At 45.0% G+C, this 20,375-nt stretch overlaps 2 protein-coding genes across 9 annotated transcripts in view; both read left to right on the plus strand.

Moving 5' to 3' along the window:
* Positions 1-20,375, plus strand: part of ZNF12 (zinc finger protein 12) — a 1,264,586-nt gene that overhangs the window by 261,779 nt on the left and 982,432 nt on the right. The window lies entirely within an intron of this gene.
* Positions 18,950-20,375, plus strand: part of GRID2IP (Grid2 interacting protein) — a gene marked incomplete at its 5' end in the record, with an annotated part of 34,000 nt that continues 32,574 nt past the window's right edge. For both annotated transcript variants that reach the window (XM_081299277.1, XM_081299278.1), the window contains one exon: positions 18,950-19,345. In XM_081299277.1, coding sequence (XP_081155403.1) covers positions 18,950-19,345 — 396 coding nt within the window. The remainder of the gene's footprint in view (positions 19,346-20,375) is intronic.

The raw sequence follows: 20,375 nt of genomic DNA on the forward strand, positions 1-20,375 counted from the left end.
TAATTTATTTTTCAGTGCTAGAAACCAAACCCAGGGCCTTACACATGCTTGGCAAGCACTCTACCACCGAGCTACATCTCCAGACCGATAGTTTCCCAACCCCTCTCTTGGGCTCGTGCTCACCTAGCACGTGCAAGGCCCTGGGTTCAATCCCTAGAACTGCAAAAATAAAAGCAAACAAAAACTCAAGATGAATCTCTCAGTGGTTGGTCAGTTCCTGAAAATCATGTACTTCTAGCATTTTATTTTTCCTTTCTGTTCTTCAAAACCTCTAATCACAAATATTAAGGCCTGTATTTTATAAGTAGAATAGAAGAAAACACACCAAGCCTAAAACAAAAAATTTAATTCAAGTGTGATAGGAAGGATTGTATCATCTTTGATGCATGTGACAAATAATCCCTATTAGGAGTATTCCTGAACCTTCCTGTCAGCCCCTGAAACTAAACCTGTGGTATCAGTTTTTTACCTGCTGCAAGATCAGTTGACAGGATCAATCACCTTTTGCACCATGCTCTCTTCTCCCCAAGGGAATGACTTTTCCAATACTTTGGAAATGGGATACAGGACTTTAGCGCTGCTCCTTTACCGTGATTTGTTAGTGGTGAGAATTTTGCAACAGAGAAAGAAGAAAAAAGAATTGCAAGGAAAGTATTTTTGTTGAAGGGCAAGAACTGGATGTGTGTTGGCTTACTATTATGCCAATAGTAACTATTTTAGTGCCTAGATCATAGTAGATGCTCAATGTGTTGAATGAGAGAAAAAGGGTAAATCACACTGGAGAGAAATCTGTGTCTTAGCTAATACTAAAAGAAAAAGTGCTCTGGCCAGTAGGTGGCGCGACAAGTGTCACTGTTAAGTGACTTGGAGCACATAGTATGGGTACCCAATTCACACTAGAATTCCCACTTGCCTTTGCTACTGTGATTTCAGTCTCTTAAAGCACTGTGCTCAGGCACCTCTGGAAGGGAGTGGTCAGGGAAGAATCTCCACTGCCTGACTTATTTCTGAACTGATCTGAATTGGCAGAGCTCAGCGTTCTTTGGTCATCAGGCTTCCTGACTTCCAGTCAAGGATCTTTTCTTCTGCCCATGTGGCTTTAAACCAATTTCTCCACCTCTCTGAGCCTTGGTTTCTTCATTTGTAAAGTGAGGATAAGAGAATCTACCTCAAAGGGTTGTTACGAGGGTTAAATAAGATAATGCACCTAAAGGAAATTTAATAAATATTGACCATAATATTGTAGATGCAATCCTCAACATTAACAAATATGATCAACACAGAAAAACAAAGCAGAAAGTAATTCTGGTGCAAGAGATTTGGCATATCAAGACATTTTGTGTTATCAGTAATAGTAAGCCCAACTCAATCTGGACTAAATAACAAATAAGACTTCTTGTCCTCTGCCACAGGAATGTCCAGAGACAGGGTGACTTCAGGAATGGTCTGAGTCAGTACTTAATGACATCATCAAGAACAGAGCTGTTTTGTTCCTCACTCTGCCAGTGGAGTATCAACTCCATCTCCAAACCAGCCTTCTTCCTGGTGGTAAAATAGCCGCCAGTCACCGTTGTGACTTCATGCTTCCATATTCATATCCAATGAAGGGAGAATGGGAGGATATCTACCCTAGCATTCCAGATAGGAGTGCTGAGATTAACTTTGATTGGACTGTCTTGGGTCAAAAAGATTTACTCCTGAACCAATGATAGAGTCAGAAAATGGAATGTGCCACTTAATGTGAGTTGAACAAGGTCCCCTGCTGTATCTGCAGGGAAGATAGTTTCTCCCACAGCACATGAGCTGCTCAGGGAATGGGAGAATTTCAGAAAGGCCTGGGTGATACTAGGAAGAAGCATGCATTCTGCATAGGCCATTGATAATTGGGCATCTAACAAGTTGTGATGTCTGGAACGATGAGAGAAATATGTCAAAAAAAGTCCCCCAAAGTTAAGATTAAGCCCTGTATGGATAAAGGCACAACATCGAAAATGTGGAATGCTCTGGGGCCCAGCAGTAACTTGTTAGGTGTCCTTCTCTTCCCAGACTCAAAGGCAAATCTATTAATAAAATCCCTTCCTGGCAGCCACCTCCTGGTGCAGATTCAAGGAAATGTGCCTTCAAAGGCAGGGGAAAGAAATTTTATCCACAAAGCTGCAGTCGCACAGTGGTCCAAGGTCACCCCCAGAGGATGCAATTCCTTAGGAGCAAGAGAATGTAAAAAGAGAAGAGGTGGAGGTGCTCCAAGCCCACAGAGTACAGGAAAAGAGGATGGCAAAGAAGACCAAGTTCAAATTGTCAAAGAAGTAGGAGAACCAGGTCAGAGGGGCACTGTGGAAGCCAAACAGAAGAGATTCACTCTGATCTCTCCAGGGAAGTGCAAACAGGTGAGAGCAATGGGAGGGGCTAGTAGGAGCCACCCATGGACTCCAGGAAATGTCCCCAGGGGAATGCAAAGGTAGCCTGCCATCCTGCCCCGATGATGACTGTAGACTAACCTACCAGGTTCTAAAGCTACTTTGACCACAGGAGTCAGGAGGAGCAATGTTGTTTGCTACATTTATTTATATCACTTTGTCCAGGCATGATTGGGGGTGTCTTGCACAGACACAGAAAATAAGATAAAACAACTTTAAAGTGAGTGGAGGGCAGAACAAGACAAAGGGAGAATTCAAGTAAGAAACACAAGGTAAGCCAGGAGCTGATCCCACTCTATAGAGGAAGTTAGGTGCTCAGAGAGGCCAACATCAAGGTTCATGGACCAGCACCGGACTGTGAGGTAGGTGATAAATGAAACTTGGTTATATGAAATCACTGAGATTGGAGGCTGTTTGTTACAACAGCTAGCATTATGATGCTAATACACTACCCAAATTGGTGGTAGTGAAAGCATAGCACAGCCCAGTGCCACCCATTAAGCCTGTCCTCGAAATGCCATTATACCGTTAGTCAACCTCAGCTCAGTCATGGGGATGGACAATCATCTGGAACAACCCCTTCCCCCACTCCTGCAGACTGTCACACCCACCCTACCCTTGTCATCAAGGTCTGAAGGGTACAATGCAGACACACAGAGATCTGGACAGGAGTACATGACTGCAATATATAAGTCCTCACTTTGGACTCCATCTCCTCATCCCTGAGTGGCTGGATATGTCGGGGGAGACTTGGCAGGGAGAGGAGAGACGCCAGCCAGTTTTAAACCAACGTCTGGGTTCTCCCAATCAATCCCTGTCTGCTTTCATTCGCTTTCCTCAGACAGTCTCTTTCCAGTGCCCTCAACACATCCTGAATGAAGGGCCTTTAGCCATATTCAGATAAAATTTTACTATGACAGGCCATTAATCTTCTAGGGCCATCATAACAAAATACCACAGACTGAGTCCCTTACATGACAGAAATTTACTTCCTCTCTGTTCTGGAGGCCACAGTTTGAGATCAAGGTGTTGGCATACTGTTTCCTTCTGAGGCCCTTCTCCTCGGCTTGCAAATGGCCATCTTCTCTGTGTCTCCTTATGGTTTTCCCCCGTGTGTGCCTGTGTCCAAATTTCCCCTTCTTATAAGAATACCAATCCTATTAGATTAGGGCCAACCCATAAGACCCCATGTTAACTTAATGGTGTGTTTAAAAGTCTGTCCATAAATACAGTGACATGCTGAGGTACCAGGACTCTGGGCTTCAACACATGAATTTGGACACACCTTGGCCCATAACAAGAAGGGTCCATTTTGTGATGTTCCTGATCATATTTCTGTGGGTAATTTAAGGAAGGAAAAAAACACTTCTCAAGTCAGGCATGGTGGAGCACACTTGTAATCCCATCGGCTTGGACAGCTGAGGCAGGAGGATCCCAAGTTCAAGGTCAACCTGGGAAATTTAGGGAGATCCTGTTTCAAAATAAAAAATAAAAATGGCTGGGGTTGTACTTCAGTATATTAAAAAAAAAAGACCCTTCTCTGACCAACTACAAGATATTCTTAACAGGGTACCATGGTTAGCTGGGTATTTTCCAGAGTTTGCAAGAAAAAAAATATTAGGAGGGAATTGACATGACTCTGAGTTGTTAAAATTGATAACCTTTGCTCTATGGATAACACTGTTAAGAGAATGAAAAGACAGGTCACATACTAAGAGAAAATAATTGTAAATCACATACTGGATGAAGGACGTCTCTCCAACACGCACACACGCGCACACACTCAAAACTCAACAATTAAAAAAATTTAAATAGACAAAATATGTGAACAGACACCTCATTAAAGAAGACAGATGGGGCTCGGGATGTGGCTCAAGCGGTAGTGCACTCGCCTGGCATGCGTGCGGCCCGGGTTCGATCCTCAGCACCACATACCAACAAAGATGTTGTGTCCGCTGAGAACTAAAAAATAAATATTAAAAAATTCTCTCTCTCTCTCTCTCTCTCTCTCTCTCTCTCTGTCTCTCTCTCTCTTTAAAAAAAATAATAAGAAGACAAATGACAAATAAGCACATTAAAAGGAGCTCAGCATCATTAGGAAAAGCAAATTGAAATATCCAGGAGCCTGGCATGGCGGCATGCCTGTAGTCCCAACTACTAGAGAGGCGGAGGCTGAGGCAGGAGGATTGCTTGATTCCAGAAGTTTAAGGCCAACCTGGCAACATAGTGAAACCTCATATTTAATTTAAAATAAATAAATAAATAACTTGCTGTGCTCAGTGGCACACGCCTATAATCCCAGCAATTCAGGAGGCTGAGGCAGGAGGATTACAAGATGGTGGCTGGCAACTTAATAAGGCCCTAAGCAACTTATTGAAACCCTGCCTAAAAATAAAAAAGGGCTGGGGATGTAACTCAGAGGTAAAGTACCCTTGATTTTAGTCCCTTGTACCAAAATTTTTTAAAAAAATCAATGAGCATCAATGAGATACCACTACATACCTATTAGAATGCCTAACCACCCCCACCAAAAAAACCCACTAATAATACTAATTGCCTACAAATATGCAAAGCAGTTGACAGGAATGTAAAATGATGCAACCACTTTGGAGAGAGTTTGAAAGATTCTTACAAAGCTAAACTCAGACGTACCATATGATCCAGCGGCTATTCTCCCAGGTATTTACTTGATCTGTTGATTTTAAAATTTATGTCTAAACAAAAGTCTACATGTGAATATTTATAGCAGATTTATTCCAAATTGCATTAAACTGGAAGCAACCAAGATGTCCTTCAAGAGGTGAATGTAAAACTAAAAATACTGTCAAACAAAAAAAAATTAATTTTTTGTTTATGTTTTCGTTTGTTCTGTTTTGTTGAGATGGAGGTCTCACTCTATTTCCCAACCTGGTTTCAAACTCTTGGGCTCAAATGATCCTTCCGCCTCAGCCTCCCAGCAAAATGTTTGTTTTGAAACACACCTTGCAGGCTGGGGGTGTAGCTCAACCTAGTATGCATCTAATGATTATAATAATAGTAAAAAACCAAAGCTTACCATGTTTCACACGGGGATGGGGCCTGTTTTTGAGATTTCCTTAAGATGACTTAGGGCCCCCATAAGGGAGGATCCACTCCCTTCTGTTGGGGCGGGTAGGCCCTCAATGAGGAATTTGTTAAGGTATCTATTTGATAAATATTTATCATGCACCCATGATGTGCCAAACACTATTCTAGGTCCTACAGTACAGCAGTGAGCAAACAGGCAGAAATCCTGGCCCTACTGGAGCCCATGCTCTAATGTAAGACAGTAGGACATGTGGTATGGCATGTCCTGCGGCAAGAAGTGCTGTGAAGGAACAGAAGCAGAGAAAGGGAGGATGGGAGGCTGAGGGGAGGCTGCAGGAACAGGAGACCTCTAAACCAAGACTGTGAGATGGGAGGGGAGAGAGACTTGCAGATGTGGGCAGAAACAGTCTAGGCAGAGGGAAAAGCCAGTGCAAAGGCCCTGAGGTGGGAACCTGCCTGGCCTGTGCAAGGAATAAGCAAACAAGGGGTGGCGTGGTGAGGGAAATTCAGAGAGATACAAAGGGCTGGACTGGGTGGGGCCCAGTGGGTCACAGGAGGATTCAAGGAATGGGGAGGGTCTTAACAGCCAGGATCTGACTTTTCCTTTACAGTCAGGCTCAGGCTAATTCTGGCTGCTGTGTTGACAATAGACTGCAGGGGGCAAGGGGATACCAGTGAGGAAATCAAGGAACCAGTCCATGACAGAGATGGTGGCAATTGGCACTACACTGGTGACAGCAGAATTGAGAGAAGTGGGTGTTTTCTGGTTATAATTTGAAAGTAGAGGTTTGAGCCTCCCAAGATTTGCTGGTGTTTGAGTATGAGATGCCCACCTTTCTCCATAGCACCCACCTAGTGTCTCCAGGGGTTCCTTTCTCCATACTTGCAAATAACCCTGCTGGCTTGGCCTCCCTCCCTCCCTCACTTTCTCCCTCCTTCCCTTTCTCCCTCCCTTCCTCCCTCCACCTGCTGGCAAGATGGCAGAACATGGAGGAGCGCCCAATGGCAGCACAGCTTGTACTTTCTTCTGCAGTCAATAGAAGACTACCTACCTGACTCAGAGTCCCTTCTGGGGGCTATCAGGTGGCAGTAAGAGATGGGACAACTGCACTGTTTTGCCCACTCTCACTCACATCAATACAATACTCAACATTGACCATAAACACCAGGTGTCTGGGGTTTTCCTATACCAAGCAATTCTCCAGCAGACACCAGCTGGGTGTCCCCTGATGCAATTCAACTTGAACACTTCTTGGAGTTAAAGTCAGATCCCACAAGTTAAGAGCTCAGTCCCACAAAAGTGCCATGTCAGCACCTAGACTTTTGATCAACTGGCTATAAACTATAGGTTCCCATGACCCTTTTCCAGAGTTCACTTAATTTGCAAGAGCAGCTCACAGAACTTGGGGGGATACTTATCATTGCCAGTTTATTAAAAAGGATATTTTGAAGGAGACCAATGCCCAATATTATGTGTCATCCACCAGAACAACTCATACATTTTTTTCTAAAACACACACACACACACACACACACACACAGAAAAAAAAAAAGGTACAAATGAACAACTAAGCAAGGAGACGCAGTTTCAGGACGGCTTCTGTCCCCGTGGAATCAGGGTGTACCACCCTCCCAGCATGAACGTGTGTTCTTGTCCACCAACCCATAAACTCTCTGAAGCCTTCCTTTAGGTTGTCTATGGAGGCTCCATTCTGTGTTCTTGTCCACCAACCCATAAACTCTCTGAAGCCTTCCTTTAGGTTGTCTATGGAGGCTCCATTCTGTTGGCATGGTGAGATTGCATCTTTGGCCATCAATAATGAACTCAATTGTCAGCTCTTCTCCTTGGCAAAAAATTCCAACCCTCTAATCAGCTGGCTAGTTCCTCTGGAAACCAGCTCCCATCCTGAAGCTACTCAGGAGCCCACCAGGAGTCATCTCATTAGAACAAAAGATGCTTCTATCACACAGGAAATTCCAAGGGATTTAGGGACTCCTTCTCAAATGCTCCTATTGCTTAAGAAATTACAAAGGTCTTTGAGGGCCAGGAACCACCTTATATATTTCTCATTTTTTCACAGTAGCAAGGAGTTCTGGGCAATCCATGAACTCTGGAGCCAGGCACAAATACAGCCTCAGTCACTCATGAGTTTGTGTGGCCCGGGACAAGTCCTTTGATCTCTCTGAAGCTCTGTTTTCTCATCTCTAAACTGGACTAACAGTTTGGGCTTTGTTGGGAGAGTTGTGACAATTGGATGAGATTAAAAAAAATGTTTGAAATTCGCCTGGCACAAGATTGAGTCTGGCAGGGTTGGGGTTGTGGCTCAGTGATAGAGCGCTTGCCTAGCATGTATGAGGGACTGGGTTCGATCCTCAGCACCACATAAAAATAAATAAATAAAATAAATGTCTATCATCTTTTACTTTCCTCATCCCCATAGGCTACAGAATTTAGGAATATACTCCTCCTAGCATTCAAGTTTTTAAAAAATCAACTTAATGGAAGTATAATATAAGATTTTTTTGTTGTTATTTTGTTTTGTTTTGTTTTGTATGGGGATTGAACCCATGGGCATTTAACCACTAAGCCAAACCCTAGCCTTTTTTTTTTTCTTTTTGTTACCAGGGATTGAACTCAGGGACACTCAGCTCGCTTTTGCTGACGCTGGCTTTGAACTTGAGATCCTCCTGCCTCAGCCCCCTGAGCCACTGAGATTAAAGGCGTGTACCACTGGGCCCTGCTAGGAACTGTAATTTAATATAACAATTTGCATACATGAACAGTTCAATGAGTTTTGACATGTGTGTCCCAGTAAATTACCACCATTATCAAAACACAGGATATTTTATTCTTCATCCCCTAGTTTCCTCACACCCTTTTGCAATTTATCCCTCCCTCCACCCCAGACCCAGCAATCACTGACCAGCCTCCTGGTCCTTCTCCCTCTCCCTCCCCACTCCCCTACCTCTCCTCCTTCCCTTCCCCACACTTCTTCTTCCAAAGCTAGGGGTCAAGTATAACTACAGGGCCTCAAGCATCAGAGCGCTATCATTAAGCCACAACCTTAGTCCTCTCTGATCTGACTTCTGACACTACAGATAGGTGTGAATCCAGTAGATTTTTATTTTATTTTATTTTGGTATTGAGGATTGAACCCAGGAACACATTACCACTACATCCGCAGTCCTTTTTAATTTTTTTTTTTTAATTTTAAGACAGGTTCTCTCTAAGTTGCTGAGGCTGGCCTCAAACTTGGCTATCCTCCTGCATCACTGGGATTACAGGAGTTTACCACAACTGACGTGTGGTAGAATTTTATATAAATGGATCCAAGAGCCTTTTGTTTCTGGCTTCTCTCACTTAGCATGTTTTTGAGGCTCAACCATGTTGTTGTCATTCATATCTTTGTGTTACTGAGTAGCAGTCCATTAAATAGATGTTCCATAATTTGTTTATCCATTCACCAGCAGGTGGATATTTAGATTCTTTCGGTTTTTCTGGTAACTGTGAATAGTGCTGTTCTAAGCACTCATGTCCAAGTCTCTGTGTGAACATATGTCTTCATTTCTCTTGGATAAATGCCTAGAAGGGGTGTTCTGGTCTGACTGCATGTATTCACAGCCAAATTCATTCATTAAAGCCTTAACTCTAATGTGCTGGTATTTGGTGATAGGGCCTCTAGGCAAGTAATTAAGGATAATTGAGGTCATAAAGATGGGGCCCTAATCTGATAGAATTTGTGCCCTTATAAGAAGAGATACCAAAGATTCTGTCTCTCTTTCTCTCTGTCTCCCCCTCTCTGAAAGTACACTAAGAAGTCATTGAAGGGCTGGGGATGTGGCTCAGGCGGTAGCGCGCTCGCCTGGCATGCGTGCGGCCCGGGTTCGATCCTCAGCACCACATACCAACAGGGATGTTGTGTCCGCCGAGAACTAAAAAATAATAAATATTAAAAAAAAATTCTCTCTCTCTCCTCTCTCACTCTCTCTAAAAAAAAAAAAAAAAAAAAAAAAAAAAGTCATTGAAGACCATGAGAAGGCGGTAGGTAGTATTCAGACAAGGAAGAGAACCTTCACCAGGAACTTAACTGGCCAGCTCTTTAATCATGATCTTCCAGTCTTCAGAACCATAATCAAATAAACATCTGACATTCAAGCCACCCAGTCAGTAGTATTTTGTTATGGCAGGCCAAGGAAAAACAGATGGAATGGGTGGCGCTCTGTTCTGCATGTTTGTGCCCCGCCAAATTCATAAATTGAAGCTTAATCCCTCATGTGATTTTCTTTTTTCTAGATATTTATTTTTTAGTTGTAGTTGGGTATAGTACCTCTATTTTATTTATTTATTTTTATGTGGTGCTGAGGATTGAACCCAGGGCCTCGCACGCACTAGGCTCTATTGCTGAGCTACAACCACAGCCTCCTAATGTGACTTTCTTAAGAGGGGGATCTTTATTGAAAAAACACTTTTTTTTTAGTTGTTGGTGGGCCTTTACTTTATTCATTTATTTATATGCAGTGCTGAGAATTAAACCCAGTGTCTCACATTTGTAAGGCAAGCACTTTATCACTAAGCCACAACCCCAGCCCAAGAGGGGGGACTTTTGGGAGGTGATCAGGTCATGAGGGCTCCACCCTTATGAATAGTATTAGTACTGTTATAAAATTGGCTTGTCTTTTCTGCCATGTGAGATCACATACAAGTTGCCTTGATCTCGGACTTCTCAGCCTCCAGAACTGTGGGCAGTTAATTTCCATTATTTATAGAGTACTGTGGTATTTTTATTACAGTAGATCAAAGAGACTGAGATGGAGTGGGGTGGGGGAAGTTGTCACGTGTTTAACTTTTAAGAAACTTCCAGTTTTCCATAATGGTCGCACCATTTCACATTACCAGCAGCGGTGTCAGGTGATTCCTTTTTTGTTTTTTTGTTTTTTTTTTTTGGCAATACTGGAGAAACATCCGTTTATTATTGCAAAAAGACAAAAGAGCCTGCCAAGTCACCCATGTGCCTTCCACTGTCTGTGTCTAATTACCATGCAGCACAACAATTATGCAGCCTGTTAAGATTTGGAGATATGCTCTACAATGTATTCTACTACAATATCAGATGCTGTAATACTGCTCTGAGATCACTTTTGTTCACTTGTGTTTATTTTTTTTCCCATGAAGATATACTGTTCGCTCCCAGCAAAGAGGTGATAATGTATGTGAGATGAAAGAAAACATATGGACAAACCCCTCTCTCCATCTCTTTCTCTTTCTCACACACGTGCACACAAACACAAACACATGCACACACACACAGAATAACCTTGGTGTGTACCCTTTGGAGAGTACCTCTGGCTAAAACAAGTGTGAAAAACATGAAGCTTATTACAAATACCTTGTAGTCTATCTGGTACTCCTCCCCCGCACCCTAAGAAGAGCATTTTTTACACTTTTTTTTTTGAGCTGGGGTCTCCCTGTGTCACCCAGACTGACTTCGAACTTGAGCTCAAGTGATCCTTCTGACTCAGCCTCCCAAATAGCTGGGATTACATATACATGCCATAGTACCCCTCTGAAAACAATTTTAAAAATACATTTAAATTTTTTTTTAGTTGTAGATGGACACAATGTCTTTATTTATTTTTATATGGTGCTGAGGATCCAACCCAGTGCCTCACACATGCTAAGCAAGTGCTCTACTATTGAGCTACAACCCCAGTCCCCAAAATACACTTTTTAAAAAATTTATTAGTTGTTGATGGGCCTTTATTTATTTATTTATATGTGGTGCTGAATGTGGAACACAGTGCCTCACACATGCTAAGAGGTCTACCACTGAGCCACAACCCCAGCCCTAAAATATACTTTTAATTTTAGAATAGTTTTAGATTCACAGAAGAACGGTTAAGATGGGATGAAGTTCCCCTGTACCTGCGCTTCATTTCCCCAAATGATGTCATCTCATGTTACACATCTCATGTCACAACCAATGAACCAAATTGATCCATTATTATTAACTAGCTCAGAGTACCTCACTTATTCCCTAATGCCCTTTCTCTGTTCCAGGGTCCCATCCAGGAGACTAAACTGCATTTATTCATCATGTTGAGGGAGATCTAGAAGGATGTAGGCAGCCAGGGTAAGATGGCAAGTGAGGAAGTCAGGCCCAGGGCCAAGCCAAAGGAGCATGAAGAAGGTCTTCCCATGAGGTCAACTTCCCAGTTGATGAAATGCTCGTGGACACAAGCAGGGACCAAGTCAGACACTTCTGTCCTACTGAGCCGGGGATCCAATAGAAAAACTAAAATAGATGCATGGACACAGAGGGCACCAATGAATAATAGTGAGGAGATCAAGGACAGGGGAAGAGATCAGGAAAGGAGGAAATTCCAGAGACCATAAAAAGAACAAGCCAAAACTTCCCCATCAGACTCCTGACTCCGGGGCTCCTTCTCTTTGGAGAAGTCTGTCGCTGTAGCTTTTGCAATACCTGCTGCTTGCTTGCTATCTCTGCGTCCTGTTCTATAGTTCTTTGCTAAGCAGAGACAATGAACCCAATATCCCTAGATAGTAACAATGTCTCCTTAGTTTCCTCCAATCTATGCCAATTTCTTGCTGTTATGGTTTGGATAGGTGGAATCCCCCCAAAAGCTCATGTGTGGACAATGCAAGAAAGTGCAAAGATAAAATGATTTGGTTATGGGAGGTGTAACCGAATCAGTGGCTTAATCCCTTGATATGGATTAACTGGGTGGTTACTGTAAGCAGGTGGGGTTGACTGGAGAAGGTAGGTCACTGGGGGAGGCATGCCTTGAGGGTATGTATTTTGTCCCTGGTGAATGGACCTCTCTCTGCTTCCTAGCAGCCATGTCCTGAGCTGCTTTCCTGTCCTCTCTCTACTCTTTCACCATGATGGTCTACCTCACCTCAGGCCCCGAGTTATTGAGTCAACCATCCGTGGACTGAGACCTCTGAAACCATGAGCCCCAAATAAACTTTTCCTCCTCTTAGTTGTTCTTGTCAGGTCTTTTGATCATAGAGATGAAGAATATGACTAAAACACTTGCTTTCGATGATCTTGTCTGTCTTAGAGAGTCAAGAATTCTGTTTAGGGCCCTTCAATTGGGGTTTACTGCTGTTTTCTCAGACTATTTATGGGCTGGGAGAGAAGAGGCAAAATGTCATTCTCATCCCATGAAGTCAAGGGTGTGTACCACACCTGTGATTTATCACTGTTGACATTGACTTTGATCAATCCCCTAAGGTAGTGTTTGTCAGCTTTCTCCACTGTAAAGTTCTACATTTTCTGCTCCAACCCCTTCATATGGACACTCTGAAAGGAAATCACTAGCCAAGTAGAGAGTTATGCTCCACCTCTTCAGTGTAAATTATTTGAAATTTTTCAACATGGAGAGATTTGTCTCTTCCCTCATTTATTTATCAAATAAATCATCTATTAGTAGGGACTTGTGAGGATTTGTTTTATACTTTAGGTCAGACCCCAATATGGCTGCCTTCTGCCATATGCATAGGTTCTGCATCCACAGATTCAACCAACCATGGGTTGAAAACACTTTTAAAAATCGTGTTTGAGGGGCTGGGGTTGTGGCTCAGTGGTGGAGCGCTTGCCTAGCATGTGTGAGGCACTGGGTTTGATTCTCAGCACCACATAAAAATAATAAATAAACAAAATAAAGGTATTGTGTCCATCTACAACTAAAAAAAAACACAAAAAATAAAATAGATCATGTCTAGTTGGATGCAGGTGTGCTTGCCTGTAATTCCAGCTACTCTGGAAGTTAAGTCAGGAGAATCACAAGTTCAAGGCTAGCCTGGACAACTTAGCAAGACCCTGTCTCAAAATTTTAAAAAGGCGAGGAGGGGCTAGTATAAGGTCCTTGCTTAACATCTGGATGACCATTTTAAGTGACAGCCACCCCTTCAAGGAAAAAAATTTCACTTTCCCACCCAAGGGCATTTCTGAGAAAGGCTCACCACTCCCTCCTACCAACCCAATTCCTAACCACCTGCATTAGGACCTGCCCAGCTCTGATTCCTGAGCCTGTCTCATAAAAGTCCTGGAACCCAAGCCTGTTTTGCCTCTCTCCACTATAGAAAGATGGCTTTTGTCAGCTCTGACAAGTATACTCTTTTGTGTATCTCTGCCTGGTCTCTGTCTTTCATTTCTCACTCACTTGTCTTTCATTCCTCGTTTTCCCTTCAGCTAGGATGGAGTTCAGCAGTGGAGTGCCTGGGTTCAATCCCCAGTACTACAAAAATATATACATAAAAAGTTGTGTCTGGGGCTAGGAACATAGCTCAGCTGGTACAGTGGGTTCAATCCCCAGCACCACAAAAAAAAAAAAGTTGTGTCTATACTCAACATGTACAGGCTCCCCCACTGTTATACCCTAAATGATACAATATAACAATTATCTATGTAGTATTTCCATTGTGTTATGTATCATAAGTCATCTAGAGATGATTTAAAAGTATGTGGGTTTATGTGAACAGGTTATATGCAAATATTATACCATGTTATATAAAGGACTTGAGGATTTGCTGATTTTTTTTATCGAAGGGGTCCTGCTACCAACCCCCCATCAGTACCCAGAGATGATTATGCTATGTTATTTATTTATTTATTTTGGTACTGGGGATTGAACCCAAGGGTGCTTTACCACTGAACTACATCCCCAGCTCCTTTTTATTCTTAGGCAGGGTCTCTCTGAGTTGCTGAGGGTCTCACTAACCTGCTGAGGCTGGCCTTGAAGTCGTGCTCCTCCTGCCTCAGCCCCCCAAGTCACTGGGATTATAGGCATGTGCCACCACACCTGGCCTATGCTACTTATTTTGTTGCTCAAATTGTTCCAGCTTTAGCTATCAGGAACAATTTCAGGTGGCCCTGTCCCTCTGACAAGTCTAGTCTCTGTGTGCGTTTAACACTTCTTACTCTCTAGTATCAGAAGATACTGTTCCCCACTTCCATAATCAGCCATTTCTTCAGGAAGCCAGGACCCCTTTAATTGGACACTGATACTAGAAATCAAGGTCTGGGTTGTCTTTGTTTCTAGGTCCTCTCAGCTGACAGAGCACATAAGTACACGTGCATGTATCAGTCTATGAATTTACATCTACAAAACTTTCTAGATGCATCCATCTGTATATAGTGAGTTAAACCTGAGTTAGCACTGATGGCCCTGACTCTCATACAGTACCACATGGATCATTCCAGCTTTCCCTCCTTAGCTGGTCTGTAACCTTCCACTTCAACAGAGGAACCCGGCACCCACCATCCACTTACTGCATTGTTCAGTTCCAGTCTGTATGTGTGGTGTGGTTCAGAATCATGAATCTGTACCTCCATGGGAAACAACCATACTGACTAGACTAGAGTGCTATGTGTAGTTTCTTTTGCCTTCAGGTTATGGATTCCACTCATTTCCAGTTACTTAAGTCAACACTTTTTCCCCCAACCCAAACTATTTTTTTTCTGGCCTGGGTCTCTCCTCCTGCCAATAAACAGTCTGTGTGGCTCCCACTGAGACATTCTCTATAGGGAACTGTATTCCATTTCCTACTGGGTCTCACCAGTCCCCTTCACCATCACTGATCCTGCTGAACCAACTCATATTGCCCTCTCAAAACAACCCAGGCTAATCCTCCTGCTCTATCTGCCAATCCCCGTGACTTCATGGGCAGTTAAGCCCCAGGCCCACCTCAGCAACTCTTCTCTTATGCCTGAAGAATGTTGCTTGTCCCCCAGGACCGTGCAGCAGGGGTTGGCCAACCTGGGTTCTGGCCAAGCTGTCCAGCCGTCCTGCTGGTCTACCTGGTAACGGGGGCCTTCTCAGGTTACTCAGAGGATCACTTTGCCTTAGAAACTCCAGCTGTCCCCTCGGGTGCATCAGTAACAGATGCCAAAGCTCTGAGCAGCAGAGAGCCAGCAGCAAGTGAGCGTCCCTGGGTGTTCTGTGAGCACTGTGCTTTGTCCTCTGTGACCACTGCAGTCATCAGTTTGGAAGGTGAGCGTACGTGGGGGAAGCAGGTGTGGCACCCAGTAATCTGGGATGGGGTCCTCCAAGATGCCTCCCACTCATGCCCTGATACAGCCCAGTCCGCCTGATCAGGAGCCTGGATTCCTGCATCCAGGGGCAGGTTCAGGAAAAGAGAATGGCCCAGACTGGGGACTCTGGGTGGGTAGGTGGAAGAGAAGGCTTAAGTCAGTCTGCAGGACTGGGAACACACTGGAGGGCTTGACTTAGTTCAGAAGCCTTGGGGTGTCTGAGTGCTGGCAGCCTCCTTGGCCTGGTGGGCTCCTCAGGCTGGGTGCAGAGGTGTTAGGAGTTGCCTGCTCTGGACTCTGACAGAAAGCTCTGCCACCCAGCATGGCTGTGCTGGTCAGAATAGCTGTGCTTGTGAAGTGGTAGGGAGTGTGGGACCTGGCCCTAAATTCAGTTTCCAGCCAGCCCCTTTTTATTAAGCCCTCTGGAAAGGTTTGAAGCTTTGTCTGAGATGGGAGGGGGGCATTGTAGCAAGAACTTTGAAGGGAGGGACAAGCTCTGCCATTTCCCAGAGGGGTGACCTTGGGTTGGGACCTTCCTATCTCAAGGTACAGACACTCCACTTTCTGGGATGCTTATAAACCCCTCACCTCCAGGATCTAAGTGGTTTCTGGGTCCTCTTTCTACTCCATCATTCTAGTTTCTGGAAGGGTATGATTCCTGCAGGACTCTGCTTCTCTCATGGTAAAAAAAAACTGACCTCAGGCCCCTCCAAGATGTGGTGATGCCTCCACCTGTCCAGTGCCTAGGGGTCTCCAGGAGTCCAGTGCTTTGACAACAATTGATAGAGGAGTTTCCCCAAGGCTCCATGCCTAGTGGCCAGCACCATAGCCTGGCAGTTTAGGGCTGATCCTACCAGCCTCAGGATGCCACCCCAGTGTGAGTTCTTACATCATGCCCACTGATGGCCAGGTAGCACAGACTCTCTCTGCATGTGACTGAGGGACATTTTCTCCCAGTTAATCATGCTTTTGGAAACCTGGGCTTCCATTCCCTAAGCACCAGCTTCCCAGAAGTTCCCCAGGCCTCCTGGGGAAGGCTGCTTCCTCGGAGAGGGAAGACTGAGAAGATGACTCCTATAGGCATGTCTCCAAGCATCTGCAGAGGGCTGAGGGGCATCTGAAATCATAGCATTGAAGCCCAGCCTTCAAAGGTCCCTCAAAGCCTTCAAAGGTCCCAGCATCAGGGAGCCCTCAGACACTGACCAGAACAATAAGCCTTCACCCCATACACTACCTAAAATGCCAGAGGCCCTCCATGGAATCCTATAAGGGATCTCCGCCCTAAACAGACAGAAATACATAGACTATTCCATCCAGAACAGTCCTTCCTTGTCGGGCTGTGTCTACGTTCTCAGGATATATTACCAGCCCATACAATACATGTTTTGGAGGACAGACACCACCTCACTAGAGCCTGTCTTGAGTCAAGAAACCACAGATCTCAAATCAGTCACACCATCCTTTCTCTGGGAGGTCAAGGAGCATGTCAGCAGGATGCTATGCCTGTAATTCCAGATACTCAGGAGGCTGAGGCATGAGGATAGTAAGTTCCAGGCCAGCCCCAGAACTTAGCAAGACCCTGTCTCTAAATAAAAAATAAAAATGGTGAAGAGAGTGGCCTACACATGGTAGCATGTGCAGTCCTGGATTCAAACCCCAGTACTCAGGAAAAAAAAGAAGCCTCCCAACTCAAAAAACAAATCCCAGCAGCACCACCAAAAGTTATGAGGGAAGGAGACAGCACTTCCAACTAATACCTATTCATTTCTCTTTCTTAGACATTTCTATTACTCATTATCTTATCAGTTGCAAGCAACAGAAATCCAGCAGCCAAAAGAAAGAAAGGAGGAAAAAATAAGCAGAAATTTGTGAGCCTGAAACGTTAACAAGTCCTTTTGTCAAATGAAAATTGGGTGAATTTCAAGCAAATGAATCCAGGAGTTCACAAATATTATAAGAACTGATCCTTCATAAGGCGGCAACATGTGGCCAACAACCCCAAGCCTGCAATGTCCTTGCAGCTAATGGCCCCAGAAAAGGAATGTCTCTCTCCCAAGGCCAACATGTCTTGTCTGAAAAGGCTGTAGAGAACTCTCCTTGGGGCACCAAGGCTGGGATATGATGATTGAACAGGCTTGGTTAATGCCAGCTCCTGCTACCAGGGAGAGTACATAACTGCCTGTTCCCTCAGAAGCCCTGGACAAGGAGAGAGGGAGGGCTTGTTGGTAGTCAAATTACTGGATTGTCTACAGTACAGGTGGTGGAAGGTCTGTGTGGACATTCTCAACATAGGCGGTACACAGTGGGCAATACACAGACAAAAATGAGCTAGGGAGAGGCTGGAGGAACAGGCTGGCTCTGCCATTCCCCAGGGGCTTGACCTTGAGTTGAGATCCCCAGTTTCAAGGAGTGGTCCCTCCACTTCCTGGGTCTAGAGATTTATAAGGCACTGCCCTCTGGCAGTGGGTGGGGATATGAATGGTCACCTGGGGCTTCTTCTTGCTCCAAAATTCCCCTTTGAAAGGGTATGATTCACACAGGACTCAGAAAGGGGATCTGGCAGATGGAACAGGTAATAAGAGGATGAAGTTGGAAGGATTGCTGAGAAAATGGGGTATGGAAGGCTGGGACTGTGGCACTGGGTTCTATTCTCAGCACCACATATAAATAAATAAAATAAAGATCTATCAACAACTAAGGAAAAAAAAAAATATATATATATATATATATATATATATATATATATATATATATAGAGAGAGAGAGAGAGAGAGAGAGAGAGAGAGAGAAAGAGAGAGAGAGAGAGAAAAGGGGGCGTGGAAACTAGATGTATCATGGAAGCCAGACAGCCCCCTGGAAAACTGTATGGCCTTGGTCAAAACACCAAGGAACTCAAACGAAGACATTCAGGGAGGGTTGTCTTACATGCAAAGGGGAGGGGGATGTTTTAATTATAAAGTCAAGGGGTAAGGGATACATAGAGAAATGAGTAGATGTCTTCAAAGATCCTCCTCCACCTTGTCCCTTGGTGTCCTGGAGGGTACAGAGACAAGCAGCCCGGCTCTTCTCTGCCCTTCTACCTAAAGACCATGCACCCCAATTACTACTGCTTCAACCTCCATCCACCATACTGCCTCTGTGTGGTCTGAAACCTGGTCTGTATCCATTAGACATCCCCATGGCCCTTTTTACCTCCCTCCTCTAACTGAGCTCTTCTTGTGCTCCACTTTCTCAGCTACAGGTAGGTGAATGAATGGGGAAGGGGAAACATGCAGAGAGAAAGAGGGAGGAGTCGGAGAAAAGTGGAGGCCCAGGATACTCCAGTCCTGTTCCCACGGACAGGGCCACAAAGAATCCCTATGCTGTCTCTCTCTGCTCCAGCCACACCATCACACCATCACGGCTGCCATGCCGGCCACCAACCAGGGCTGGCCTGAGGACTTCGGCTTCCGGCTAGGTGGCTCTGGCCCATGCTTCGTCCTGGAGGTGGCTGAGGGAAGTAGTGCACACGCCGGGGGACTGCGGCCCGGGGACCAGATTCTGGAGGTGGAGGGGCTGGCTGTGGGCGGTCTGAGCCGTGAACGCCTGGTGCGCCTTGCTCGGCGCTGCCCTCGTGTGCCACCCAGCCTTGGTGTGCTCCCCGGCCCCGACGGCGGCCCGGTAGCTCTGTCCGCAGCTTTGCGGGCACCGCGTTGTGGCCGTGGCCTCGCACTGGGCCGTGAGCTGCTTCGCCTGGCCGGCCGCAAGCGCCCAGATTCCGTGCACCGGGAGCGAAGGCACAAGGCCCAGGAGTTCAGCCGCAAGGTAGGGCGCGGGGGCGGGGCTAGTAATATGGGCGTGGAGGGGTGGTGCTAGAAATGTGGGCGGGGGGCGGGGCGCTGGGCTGGTGGGGGCGCTCTTGCCGAGGAAATTTAGAGAGGCAGGTTTACCATAAATAGAATGATGGTCAAGACTGAGGGCTCTGTACCTAATTTTGTAACTTTGTTCACTTGTTGTATGGGAATCATTTATCTTTTTTTATTGAGGTACTATAGGTGTAAAGAGCCATATATAGATATCTATCTATCTATATTTATCTCACACATCTACAGACCCTTGTAATCCCCCCTCATCAAAATGTACAAAAATTGAGATCAGATAATAGAATGCAGGCTGCAGGATAATTCCTTCAACCCAGAAGGCTCCCACCTGACCCTTTCCCTGGCTCTCCTTCCTCTCAGAGGAGCTGCTATTCCACAGCCATCATTATAATCTTGGCTATTTGTGAACTTCATATAATGGAATTATTCAGCAGGTACTGTTCAGTGCCGGCTTCTGTTGCTCAACATTGTATCTGTGACTTTCATTCACACTTGGGTGGCAGAAGATCTTTTTATTGTTGGTGTTTTTAAAAATAGCTCCCCCTGACTTTGCACAGCAGGCAGGATGGCTGGTTGGCTGCAGGACTCCCCCACCCTAACCTTCCAAAGGCATTTCCTGCCAGACTTTAGCACAATAGGCTCTGACAGGTCACAGGTGGGGAGTTTGAGTGACTCTGAAGACTGAGAGTTGAGAACCTGGAATGATCAAAGCCATAAAAGGAGCCCAAGTCCTGAATTACTTGCCGGAAACAGGGAGTGGCCAAAAAGAGAGAGGGAGGCCTGTCTCAGAGTCCCAGGGCTGAGAAATGAAGGACAGATGGTCAGGGTCTCAGTACAGCAATACCCTCAGGCCATCCACTTTCATATGGCTGTTCTCCAGGACTTTTAGTAGTGGTCCTTGTTTAGCTACGGCTCCAGCAGAATAAAGAGTGAACCTAAGTGTGACCAGGAAATAATCTGGAATTGGGACATTC

This window comes from Spermophilus citellus (assembly GCF_964194105.1).
Source record: "Spermophilus citellus genome assembly, chromosome: 6".
Lineage (NCBI taxonomy): Eukaryota > Metazoa > Chordata > Mammalia > Rodentia > Sciuridae > Spermophilus > Spermophilus citellus.